The sequence below is a fragment of the Parambassis ranga genome, chromosome 1, assembly GCF_900634625.1.
Source record: "Parambassis ranga chromosome 1, fParRan2.1, whole genome shotgun sequence".
NCBI classification, from domain to species: domain Eukaryota; kingdom Metazoa; phylum Chordata; class Actinopteri; family Ambassidae; genus Parambassis; species Parambassis ranga.
Window position 1 is genome coordinate 3,132,967 of NC_041022.1, and position 12,669 is coordinate 3,145,635.

General features: G+C 42.5%; 1 protein-coding gene across 3 annotated transcripts; it reads left to right on the top strand.

The window, feature by feature from the left end:
- The first annotated feature begins 2,084 nt into the window (after positions 1-2,084).
- On the top strand, positions 2,085-12,656 carry LOC114431996 (integrin alpha-L-like). 3 transcript variants are annotated; one of them, XM_028399774.1, is made up of 21 exons: positions 2,085-2,171; positions 4,003-4,126; positions 4,361-4,428; positions 4,976-5,058; positions 5,152-5,242; positions 5,375-5,505; positions 5,575-5,717; positions 5,790-5,940; positions 6,014-6,143; positions 6,250-6,284; positions 8,146-8,257; positions 8,344-8,474; positions 8,613-8,755; positions 8,828-8,978; positions 9,052-9,181; positions 9,288-9,322; positions 10,858-10,966; positions 11,119-11,261; positions 11,598-11,741; positions 11,818-12,015; positions 12,116-12,656. In XM_028399774.1, the coding sequence occupies exons 1-21, from the start codon at positions 2,129-2,131 to the stop codon at positions 12,248-12,250; spliced, it is 2,430 nt and encodes an 809-aa protein (XP_028255575.1). In that variant the 5' UTR covers positions 2,085-2,128; the 3' UTR covers positions 12,251-12,656. The 3 variants fall into 3 exon arrangements, with proteins under 3 accessions (XP_028255575.1, XP_028255732.1, XP_028255657.1); XM_028399931.1 differs by having other exon boundaries at positions 9,291-9,322; XM_028399856.1 differs by having other exon boundaries at positions 6,253-6,284.
- Positions 12,657-12,669: the final 13 nt, after the last annotated feature.

Consider the following 12,669-nt stretch of genomic DNA (forward strand, 5'->3'; position numbering starts at 1 on the left):
TTAAGATGACTCGTCTGCAAATGTCGCTTCAGGTTTATTGTTTTTACCGCTGATAGTCGCTCCGCACGGTTTGCAAACCGTCTCTTTTGTCTTGACATCAAACGTGTCCGTGTGTCTGTTCTCCTCCTGTGTTGTGTTACCATGCATGAGGACGCCTTCTTCCAGCATCGTGGGGCAACGTCCTTACGCAGAGAGAGCACTTCTGATTGGCTCTCTGCCGCCGTCTCCTGATTCGTCCCTCCCTTCCACAAACAAAATATGCTCTGATTGGATCTCGTCTCCATCAATAATTTCGTCTCGTTTTTATTCGTTGACGAAAGTGTCAATACATTTCGTCTTCGTTTTTGGCACTGTGCGTTAGTTTTTATTTAGTTATCGTCTCATTTTTATCAGCAAACAAAGGTTGTTAACGAAAACTATGACGAAAATGATTCGTCAACAAAATTAACACTGTTGTCTACTTCCAGGACTTGTGTGAAAGTCTGCTGTCATGTGTACACAGACTTAAAGAAAAGGGGTTCTTAAGACTTCACTGCATGTATTCGCTGTTTCCTGTAAGAGCTTAAGCAACTGGAAGAAGACCTGAACAGAAGCACCACTCAAAATCCAACTTGCAGTTTCGCAATTTGAAATTAAATCCAAACACACAAACAAAACAAACACAGGAGAGGAAGCAGGTTTAGAAAACTGGCGCTGACTGCCAGCAGAGATACAGGAACAGAGGAAGATGCTCAGAAATGTGGAGGGTTTCTCAGGTCATCGCTCGTTTTCGGTGAAGTTCATGTTTGAGAGACTGAACCAACAGATACTGCAAAGACTGAAGGAAAACAGAAGCCAATATAGAACATTATCATCATCAGGGAGTTCATTGAGTAAATCATTGAAGCTGAACCAACACCGACACACAGGTGAGGTGCTTTCGGCTGGAGCAGCGGTGTGGGGCTCAGTGATGCTGCACATTCATCATTCAAACACATTCACTGTTTGCTTTGGTCTTGTGTCGGGTCGGCTGCACAGCCCCAGGTGTTTCCACTTAAGCATAACAATGACTGTTTCCATCGAACTTCAGAAAGTGAGGATTATTCTGCTGAATTAAAAGTACAATAAATGGTTGTAAAGGAGCAGATTTGATTATTGTGTACTACAAGAATTTTGCTGGTGGGATCTGAGTGACACTAACTTTTGGTTTGGTATATAAAACAAAGTGTCACCCCTTTGCCGTTTTGAGGCTCGGTGGGAGGCTCCGGGACGCTTTGACCACCGCCATATTGGCAGCGTCACAGTCCGCCAAAACTCTAAATATGGGCAAAGAGGGGGAGCACGAGTGGAGTTGAGGGGGGGAGGGCGATCGCAGAAGCAGGACAAGGACGAGGACGAAAACTCCGCTGTGATACGTCAACCGCCTGTCACTCTAAGTGGCAATGCCGATAATTATACGTAATTTTAAGTCCGAAAATAATTAAAAAGACAGTTTCAGGTTCAAAAAATCCCCCCCATACAGTTGACACTAGAAGGGAACCTGTCATTTGAGACCAGAGTGGTTTTTTGTGGGAGTCTATGGGAAATGACTCGCTGCTGGAGCCAGCCCCCAGTGGTTGCGGCTTGAACTACAAGTTCTGACACTTCCGCGTGGAGTCTGAGCCCCAAAGGCTGCTGCTTGGGAGAAACCTGTTTTTTTTTGTTGTGTTTGAAAACCCTGCTGTTGATGCAGCTGATGTAGATTTGGGATCTAACAGCATGTAGAAAAAAAAAACATGAAGATCATCTTCAGCTTATTCTCAACACTAAACCAGTGACCAATTGGGGGCAACAGGCGCAGTGGGATAGCAGGGTTGTCCAATAACCGGAAGGTTGGTGGTTTGATCCCAACTCCTCCCTAGTCACTGTTGTGTGTTCTTGGGCAAGACACTTCACCCTAGCCTGTGGCGCGCCTTGCTAGTCATTGTATGACACTGCTTGTGCAGCAGCCGTAACGAATTTCCCTCTGGGATTAATACAGTATCTAAAAAAAAAAAAAAAAAATTAAAAAAAAAAAAAAAAAAAAAAAATACCCGCCCTCTTTACTGGCCCCTCCTCTCCCGGCAATCACTTAAATACCGCTCCATCCATCAGAGCCAACAGACCAAAGATGAAGAATCATGGCGTGTGGCTCATCTACACTGTGGCTGTCGGTAAGTAACACATATCTAGAGATGGGGAAATGTTTAGACTTGAGGCTGGATCAATAATTTATCAGTCTGATCATTATTTACATTTTTAGATGGCAAAAAACTCATGTCTGTGTAAGAAGCACACAGACGCAGTGGAGGTGTAACTGCTGATCTGTGTGGGTGCAAAGTTCGAACGAAGACACACACAAGCAGAAATGTTGAAACATTTGTTTGCAAAGTTTGTGATTTAAAGGCTACGGAGAACATTTTAGGAAAACTGACACCATAAATTCAAAATACTCATGATACGACTTGATAATGACTAGGGCTGTCCCAATACAACTTTTTCACTTCCGATATTATACCGATATTGCAGCCATGAATATCGACCGATACCAATATTGATCCGATATTCACTAAACACTAAATCAACACATATCATACATACTTTAATTACAAATTTTGTAGAGTGGAATGTTAGAAAAGGCTTTATAAATTGTCAGAAGCAGTAGGTATGAGAAAGACCCATTTATTAACAATTGAATAAAATACAAAAGTAAAAAAAATAAGGGGCAAGCTCACTATGGTGAGAACAACTGAGAGCAGGGACACAAAACCAACAACAGTATTGTTCACTGTCCAACTGCTCAAACTCAAGAGTCCACACAGCTCCAGTTTTACTAACTGGGCCCAAAACAATGTGGTCATTGCTTTTAGTCTTAAACAAATATTGTAAACAAAATAAACACACCTCTCTAATAACAAGAGCAGAAAACAATGTCAGTCAGTTATTAAACTGCTGACTACTCTTACTGTTACTCGCTATTAGTGTTACTCACGTGCATGTAACACTGCTCTCTGCAATGTAAACTCATTGTCTATCCGGTGCGCAGTCAGACTCAATAAGGACAGCGGAGAATGGCTTGAGGTCCATATGTCGGTGGTGAAGCTAACAGCATTAGCTTTCTCTATGTGTCTGGCGATGAACGTCTTAGCTTCTTCATGCATCTGGTTCATAGTTTTGTCGACAATGGAGTGGCAGCTAGGGATAATATAGCGAGGCTCGAGGTGCTCAAGTAAGCGTTTGAACCCGACATTACTCACCACAGACAGGGGGCGGACATCGAGAACAATAAATTGGGCTCTTTTCTGTTATAGCTAATGCCCTTTGCTGTCCCGTGGGAGTTTGTCACGCTTTAAAATGTTTCGCCCAGCGTTGGTTGTTTGAGGGAGGGAGAGGATATTTGTTTTTTCGCCTCGGTGATCTTCTTAAACTTCATATTGTTGTTTGTGGTGCTGCTTCAAATGTGCGATGAGGTTGGTCGTATTAAACTTCCTTGTCTCTATGCCTCCTCGGGAAATGTGAGCATGACAAGTTTTGCACGTAGCTGCAATGTCTTTGTCCGATTGTAAGGAAAGATACTGCCACACAGCCGACATGTCTTCTCCTTGCTACAGTCGCACACGTACAGACACTTGTTGTGATCACGTGATCTCTACATGCTGGAGCCGGGCGCTTTTCTTCTTCAGTGGGCGGCAGCAACGGGTGCACTACCGCCAACTACTGTGATGGAGTGTGAAGCGTCACCTACTTTTATGAGAGCGTTGATATCGGAGATTTTAGATGCCTTCTGATAAAATCCGATATTTGTTTTTTGGGTGATATCGGACAGATATCCGATATCAATATCGGATCAGGACAGCCCTAATAATGACATTAATGATGAGGGGCAAATCTTTGAGTAGCTGCAGAAACCTGATTCCATCACTTCTAATTAGCATTAGCAATAAAAAAATCACCATATATTCCATTAAAGCTTCTTTAAATTCTGTTTCTTTCCACAACCTGCAGCCTCCTGTGTATCGCTGGCTTTCTACATCGATACCACAAACCCTCAGATGTATAGAGTGCAACGAGAAGATTTCTTCACCAGCAACGCGGGTGGATTCATGTCTGAGTCTGACCAGGACAAAGGGTGCGTACCGTCGCTGACTGTGAAAGGTGGTTGATAACTTTGAGGTGTGAGGTAGGATTCAACTATAGAAATCACATTTATTTTCCTTTTTTGCCTCGGTCCAGTAGTTTCTGACACATTCTAAGGAGGTTTATTCCCAAACAGGCCACAACACAGCACAGATTGCCTTCTCTTGGCCTGGGATTATCCATGATTGCTGTGCATTCGCTCTGACTCCCACTCTCTCATCCTCAGGATATCAGTCACTGAAGAAACATGCAGATCTGATCTCAACCAAACCCACCTCTGCCTCATCATTCCAGGTACACAGTGTAATCATGTTTTTCAAATTAACTATACACTATTAAAAAAGAAACTTGTCAACACTTCTGGCTAAAGAGATTATCAATACATAGTTCCAAAATCATTTCATCCTATTTTTATCCAGCAGTCCTAGTTTTATTGTGAAAAGAATGGATACAGAAGAATTACTCTGGCTAATTATTCCATGCAAATACAATAAAGTGCAGTTTCTGGTCCTGCAGACAAACTGCTCACTACCTAGCAGCAGGAAATCAGTAAACATGGCTAAAATTGCTAAGCTAACTTTATTAATAAAGGTGATTAAGAAAATAATGCTACATAAATGCAGTGCAGCTAAGCGATGTAGCTAAGTTTAGCTTGCTTGCTCAATAACTCTATATGATTGGAAGCAGCAATTCCTGTCCTGTGGCTGATATAACCACTGAACTGGCTAACGAGTCTGTTTATTTAGTTTTTTAATACTAATAGTGACAGAAAATCGTGATCAATGATGTGTAATAGATGGCACTCGTTATGAATGGTTCTGATCCAATGTTCCCGCCACAGACATTTCACTGACAGACAATCAAATACCCATCAAGCACTTTGGACTGACAGTAACGGGAAACTCTACTCACTCTCAACTGACTGTAAGAAAGTCACAAACCTCATCATCGCTTTACTGGAAACACATTTTCTGTCAGACAAAGGTCACATTTCTTTTGTTCTGTTACATGAACAAGGTTTGCAGCCCGAGTGGTCTTCATCCATGTGATGAGAATTCTACTCTTAACCAGAGGACGGATTATTGTGAACACAGACTCACTGTCCAAGGTGAATAAATTGCAGAGATTTGACTTCTTTGGTTCTGTTGTCACCTCTATGTCTTTATTCATGAATTAATATATAGTTCACTATATACCATGTTCCATATAAGTCTAATTTATTTATCAATATTTTTTTCAGGTTGCACAAAAAGAAGAGTGGACCTCGTCTTTCTGTTTGATGGATCTGGCAGTATGACCGAAGATGAGTTCCATAAAAACAAAGAGTTCATAGTGGATATAATGGAAAGCCTGAAGAACTCATCGATCAAGGTCACATGTTCATGACATTCATCAAATCCTTCTAATAATAAATTAAATTAGTAGTTATGTTTCTTCCAGTTTGCAGCAGTTCAGTTCTCCACAAACTACAGAAAGGTGTTTAACTTCACTGAATACGAAGCTGGTACTGCTCATGACAAACTGATGAGAGAACCGCACATGAAGGATCTCACCAACACACACAAAGCCCTCAAATATGTGCTGTGAGTTCAGTCGGTCAAACACTCAGATGTACTGGTGTTCTTGTAAGATTTATAAACTTCGATTTGTTTCAGGGAGGAAATCTTTGACAGCCCCGATGCAGGCGCCTCTCCTGATGCTACTAAAGTTCTGGTGCTGATCACAGATGGAGATCCCAGCGATCGGGACAGGGACAACATCATTAAAAGATACAATGAGAAGAACATCATTCGCTTTGTCATTGCGGTGAGCTGTGTGTGTTTGGGTTGGAGCTGTAAGTACTGACAACAGACTGCTGACACCAAACCTTTGGTTTCAGGTAAAAGGCGTCAACTTGAAGCGTTTTGAGACCATCGCCTCAAAGCCTGAAAACGCCTTCAAAATCGAGAACTATGACGGACTAACTGGAGTGCTGGAAAATGTTCAAAAAAAGATCTTTCAGATAGAAGGTGATGTTATTGTTCCTATGTCTGTGCCACAGTTGTGTTCAAAGAACCCATTTAATGCTGTCAGTAACACATATCTCCATAATGTCTCATGTTTTATGCTTTAAAGAAGAAAGCAGTGGATTCAGTGCAGTCTTCTACAAGGTGAGCCATGTCAGATAAAATGTATTAGCCAAAACTGATGTGATATTGAAAAATGCAAACAGAAAGCAACAATCTACAAATCATTCAAACTCTGTAATTAATTCAATCATGACAGATCAATTAAAGCCACAGGCAGTGTTGTTTGGGCCCTTGTGGTCAGCAGGGAGCAGAAGAGGAACATTCATCATGGCCTCATAGATGCTCTGGCTGGACTTTTACTTAGCGATCCATGCCACATTTTGACATGAAAATCGTACTGTTCTTTGAGTATCCTGCGTCACATATAGGTGTGACAAACTTCTATGTTTCACCACAACAAAAAGCGAAAACGCATCCTGTCCTGAACATGTTGCCATGCCAAGGCCCACTATCAGCCACAGCACCACCACGAGGCTCTCGATTTACAAGTCAATCTACGCTCCTACCCTCACCTATGGTCACAAGCTTAGGGTAGTGACCGAAAGAATGAGATCGCGAATACAAGGGGCTGAAATTAGTTTCCTCCGAAGGGTGGCTGGGCGCTCCCTTAGGGTAAGGAGCTTGGTCACCCGAGAGGAGCTCAGAGTAGAGCCGCTGCTCCTCCACATCGAGAGGAGTCAGCTGAGGTGGCTCGGGCATCTGTTTTAGATGCCTCATGGACGCCTCCCTGGGGAGGTGTTCCAGGCATGTCCCATTGGAAGGAGACCCCGGGGAAGATCCAGGACATGGTGGAGAGACTTGAGTCTCTCGGGTGGCCTGGGAACACCTCGGGATTCCCCCGGAAGAGCTGGGAGAAGTGTCCGGTGAGAGGGAAGTCTGGGTGTCCCTGCTTAGACTGCTGCCCCCCTGACCCGGCCCCGGATAAGGGATTGAAGATGGATGGATGGATACTGTAATAATCACTATCTACTTAAAACATGTGTCTGATTCAAGAGCTTGAAGCAGGCCAGCTGGACTTGTAGATGTTTTGCTGCTCCTCCAAGCAGGTTCATGAACATCTTGAATGAAGATGACCTGACTGAGGTTCCTCATCGACAATTACCCCGTTCACATTGGGGAAAAAAATCTGGCTAAAGCAGGATTCGGGCCTATCCAGATGTTTTTTTTCTGAGTGTGAACACCTCGAATCCGGCAGTATCAGTTTGATTTCAATCCGGCTAGATCCACCTACGAGAGGTGGATCTAGCCGGATTGGCTCAAATGTGGCTCAGGTGTGAACGCAAGTGTGGCTCGCGAATCCAGCTAGCGACATGCTAATTCCGGTTCACGGGGCGCAACATGGGACAAAAAAAACGCATGACGCATGCACACACACGGTCCTACCGCAGCCTGAATGGACTCTGTATATTACGAGGAGCCACCTAGTGGTTTGGAGGACAGCCAACATGCTGGATGAAGCCAGATTGAGTGCGGACACAAGTGTGTGCTAGCCAGATTTGAAAATAGGTCTGAATGCATCCAGCTTAAAGGCTGTCTGGGCTCAATCCTACTCTAGCTGGAATGACTTTCTCCAGTGTGAATTGGGCCAATGTGTGTCTGAAGCTTTAAACACATCAGACAGTGATCAATAAACAATCCCTGGTCATGCGGTCATTTCATTTTGCATGGTTGAAAGATTCCTGGTTGCATTGCACATTAGATATCAGTTAAATATTTCAGTGTGAGGCTGATTTTGGCAGCATTCCATGGTAGTTCATTTAAACATGTGCAAAAAAATCTAAATTGTTTATCCTCAGCCAACAGCATTTTGTCCCATTTGGTTACAGATGAATGGATTTGAAAGGGCACTGTACTATTTTCTTAGTGACATCTACGGGAGGAGGTATTTCCTTTAAGTGAAATACATGTTGTGCAGTACATGACATACTCTGATCTGATTCAGGTTTGCGGTTCAAGTGTACTCCGTGAATGTAATGAGAACTTCAACCTGAACACCGTGTGTCACAAGATCACAAATGCAAAGCAAATATCTTCTGTTACTCCTGCTTTACCAGGTAAAACATGTTTCTCAATATTTATGCCCTGGTCAAATGTTCTTTAAAAATTTGCACTATATGGCCTACCGTATTTTTTTTTTTAGAATACACAAAGAGGACAGTGGACCTGGTTTTTCTGTTTGATGGATCAGGGAGTATGACTGAAGAGGAGTTCCACAAAAATAAAGAATTTATACAAAGTCTGATGGAAAGCCTGAAGGAAAAATCAATCAAGGTCACTGCTCTATAACGATATAAATGCATTTTATATTTGAGTATCTATCAAATAAACAACACTAATGTCAATGAAACACATTCATGACATATTAGTTAAATTACATAATATATATAATAATCATGTTGGTTTTTCCAGTTTGCAGCAGTTCAGTTCTCCAAAAACTACAGAAAGGTGTTTAACTTCACTGAATACGAAGCTGGTACTGCTCATGACAAACTGATGACAGAACCGCACATGAAGGATCTCACCAACACACACAAAGCCCTCAAATATGTGCTGTGAGTTCAGTCGGTCAAACACTCAGATGTACTGGTGTTCTTGTAAGATTTATAAACTTCGATTTGTTTCAGGGAGGAAATCTTTGACAGCCCCGATGCAGGCGCCTCTCCTGATGCTACTAAAGTTCTGGTGCTGATCACAGATGGAGATCCCAGCGATCGGGACAGGGACAACATCATTAAAAGATACAATGAGAAGAACATCATTCGCTTTGTCATTGCGGTGAGCTGTGTGTGTTTGGGTTGGAGCTGTAAGTACTGACAACAGACTGCTGACACCAAACCTTTGGTTTCAGGTTAAAAACGTCAACTTGAAGCGTTTTGAGACCATCGCCTCAAAGCCTGAAAACGCCTTCAAAATCGAGAACTATGACGGACTAACTGGAGTGTTGGAACATGTTCAAAAAAAGATCTTTCAGATAGAAGGTGATGTTATTGTTCCTATGTCTGTGCCACAGTTGTGTTCAAAGAACCCATTTAATGCTGTCAGTAACACATATCTCCATAATGTCTCATGTTTTATGATTTAAAGAAGAAAGCAGTGGATTCAGTGCAGTCTTCTACAAGGTGAGCCATGTCAAACATAAAATGTATTAGCCAAGACAGATGTAATGTTGTAAAATGTGAAAAGAACACAACATTCACTTAAAGACTATGACTTTTCTTTCCGATTGGATGTAGTTTTCACAAAAATCGCAAAAAACACATGGTCGAACGACATAGAAGGTTAATGGGGGGAGAGAGAGAGAAAAATGCAAAAAAAAAAAAAAATACTTTCACCCACAGACATGATTAAAAGCAGGGGTAGTTATGTTTCTTCACATTAGTTCAGTTCTCTACAAACTACAGAAAGGTGTTTAACTGAATACGAAGCTGGTACTGCTCATGATGAACTGATGAGAGAAGCACACATGAAGGATCTCACCAACACACAAGCGGGGTTTAGGGGGGCAGGCGATCGTGGGAGCAGGAAACTCGTGCTGTGATACGGCAACCGTCTGTCACTCAAGAGGCAACGCCCATAATTATGCGTAATTTTAAGTCCAAATACAATTAAAACGAGTGAGTTGTAAAAAAATTCAACCCCCGTACAATTGACACTAGAAGAGAACCTATCATCTGAGACCAGAGTGGTTTTTTGTACCAGGCTGTAAACATGTTAATTTCTGCTGTGAAGTCGGCCATTTTAACATGGGAGTCTATGGGAAATGACTCGATGCTGGAGCCAGCCCCCAGTGGTTGCAGCATGAATTACAAGTTTTGACACTTCCGCATGGACTTCAAGTTTGAGCCCCGAAGGTTGCCGCTTGGTTAAAACACAATGCGGTGTCTATTCTGTTGCCGAGCATGAGAGGCGGGCCTACGTAAATCACTATGTTTTTAGTGTTACGTCGCCTTTTGAATTTCTCTTTACTAAAGTGGTGCGGTTGCAGGGCTTTCAAGTCAAGAGTGAGACACACGCATTTCAACAAGTTCACATATACACAAGTCAAAGGCAGACTACTGTGCGCTCCTATAGCTGTCTGGATTTAGCGACCTAGCGACCAATCAGAAAACAGAATTTCTTAGCCAATCAGAAAATAGAATTCCTTAAACAATAGAATCCAACTTCTCTGATTTCACCTACACACACACACACCTTCAAAATAAAAGCCTCAAAATCATTACAGACCTTACTAGGGCTACAGACACATGAATTTTCAAAATAAAAGACCCTACACAATAACAGCACATGGCTGACAGAGATTTTCAAAATAAAACACAAGTTTTAAGGAGTGTTCCCAACCCACTCACACCCACAGACACACGCACAGAGACACACACTGATTTTCAAAACAAAAGCCTCAAAATCATTACAGCGCTTAGCCACCCACCCCGTAGAGTTGCGGCGAGTGCACATCGGCCCACGTTCTTGTGAAATCTTCTAGTTTGTATGCAGAAAACCACCGTGATAAGCGCTGAATGGCTGCCAAACAAACACACATCTTTCTATGCCACAGCTTAGGGATGATTTGTTTCCTGCTGTCTCCGTAGAACAGTGTCACACTTGTCATTTGTTCCTCAGTTCCTCTCTGAGCTCTGACCAGATTCTTCTGTCACAGAACACCTTGACTCTTGGTCCACTGGGATCAAACAGCTGGAGACGATTTCTGCAGGAATGTCCTCAAACACAAATGGACAATCCAGAAACAAAGATGGCCTCCTACCAGGGTAAACTCATGTTTCTCTGTGCATTCTCCTTTATTGAAAGGCAAATTAGTTTCCATTCTTTAGTAAGTAATGGATTAAAACCCCTCCAAACATAACGTTTTTTAACACTTTACAGTGTCATCTTTGCTCTAACAAATTCTTCACTTTTGCAGGAAACAGTGTTTCCATTGGACAGAGGAAAAGCGTTCCTCTATATTTCACAAGTGCACCAATGTTTGGGCATACAGGCCAGGTGGCGCTCTTCACACACAACTACAACAACTGGACATTTTCCCAAAGAATAACAGGGGAACAGGTAGGTCTTTCTTTTAATGCATCTACTGAAGCAACTTTACTTCTTGTTGTTGGTAAAAGTTTTGAGTAGAAGAAACTTCCAGGCTTTCCCAGGTGGGAGATAACAATCCCTGAAATGTATCCTGAGGTCACATCTAAAACTCCCTCAGCTGGTTCCTCTCGATGTGGAGGAACAGTGAGTCCAACCACCTGTTCTCTTTGGTTATTACCCAAGGTTCAAGTCTTATGGCTAAGCTCCACCTTTGCCACCAAGGCCTGGCATAGTAAACAAGTCTTTGCAGGACCTGCACCTCTCTTAACCTGTTTATTTCATCATTTACACCCTCCAACCTTTCAGAGCGGTTCCTACTTTGGTGCTGAGCTGTGTTTACTAGATGTGAACTCAGACAGTGACACAGACTTCCTGTTGGTGGGAGCTCCACTGTTTCAACTCCCTTCAGAAAGAGAAGGCCAGATCTATGTCTACACACTGACCGATGAGGTGGGCTGCGATAACGGCTCAGGTTCAGAGTGATACTCCTGGAGCTTTCGTGAACTAATATCCGAATACTCCATAGATACAACTGGAAAGTGTACTAAACGTGGCAGCACCATCCACCGGCAGATTTGGCACCAGTATATCCAGTCTTAAAGACCTGAATGGAGATGGACTCAGAGACGTTGCTGTTGGAGCTCCATTTGAGGATGATAACAGAGGGGTGGTGTACATCTACCTCGGAGACAGGCACAGAGGGATACGCAGCACCTTCAGCCAGGTGAGAGAGAGATCCTGACAAAGCCAGTAGAACCAGATCAGGGCGTGTCTTTGTTTTAATTACGACAGCACTATGTCTCATGTCTGACCTCTTCTTCCAGAGAATCATGGGACAACAAGTGAAACGTCCATCGCGATTCTTTGGACTGGCCATCGACTGGGACCATGGAAGAGATGGTCTTGTGATCGGATCACAGGACATGACTGTTATTTTTAGGTGTGCACGTAGTGAGTAGGTACAACACAAACTAAAAAGAGCAATTCAAAACTAACTCAAAGTCTTCAATATCTGTTAGGTCTAAGCCCGTCTTTAACCCTCTGGGGTCATGTGTATAATTGTCCATTTTTGGACCTTTAAATTCCAGCTTAAAAATGGTTTAGCTTGTCTTGTTTGGTGTATTTTTTTCCAGCACAACCTCACCGATGTGACTTTACTGTTATCGTGTTGACATACTGCATCAAGAAACTGGACCTAGACTCACACAAAAAATTTAAAACCCGAGTTTTTTTTACTGTAAAAACCAGAAACGTGTTTAACAAACCATTTTTGTATCTTAAAATGCAAATATAAATGGTACATTTCAAATTTTCAAAAATTTCAACATTATCAAATAAAGTTATTTACAACTATTCACCTTCAAATGCAGTAAACGCC

Excerpts from the sequence above, each read along its gene's own strand:
- LOC114431996 (XM_028399774.1), top strand. The coding sequence starts at position 2,129 with ATGAAGAATCATGGCGTGTGGCTCATCTACACTGTGGCTGTCG. Across the intron at positions 2,172-4,002 it reads CATCTACACTGTGGCTGTCG|CCTCCTGTGTATCGCTGGCT; the intron begins GTAAGTAACACA and ends CACAACCTGCAG. Across the intron at positions 9,182-9,287 it reads AAAGATCTTTCAGATAGAAG|AAGAAAGCAGTGGATTCAGT; the intron begins GTGATGTTATTG and ends TATGATTTAAAG.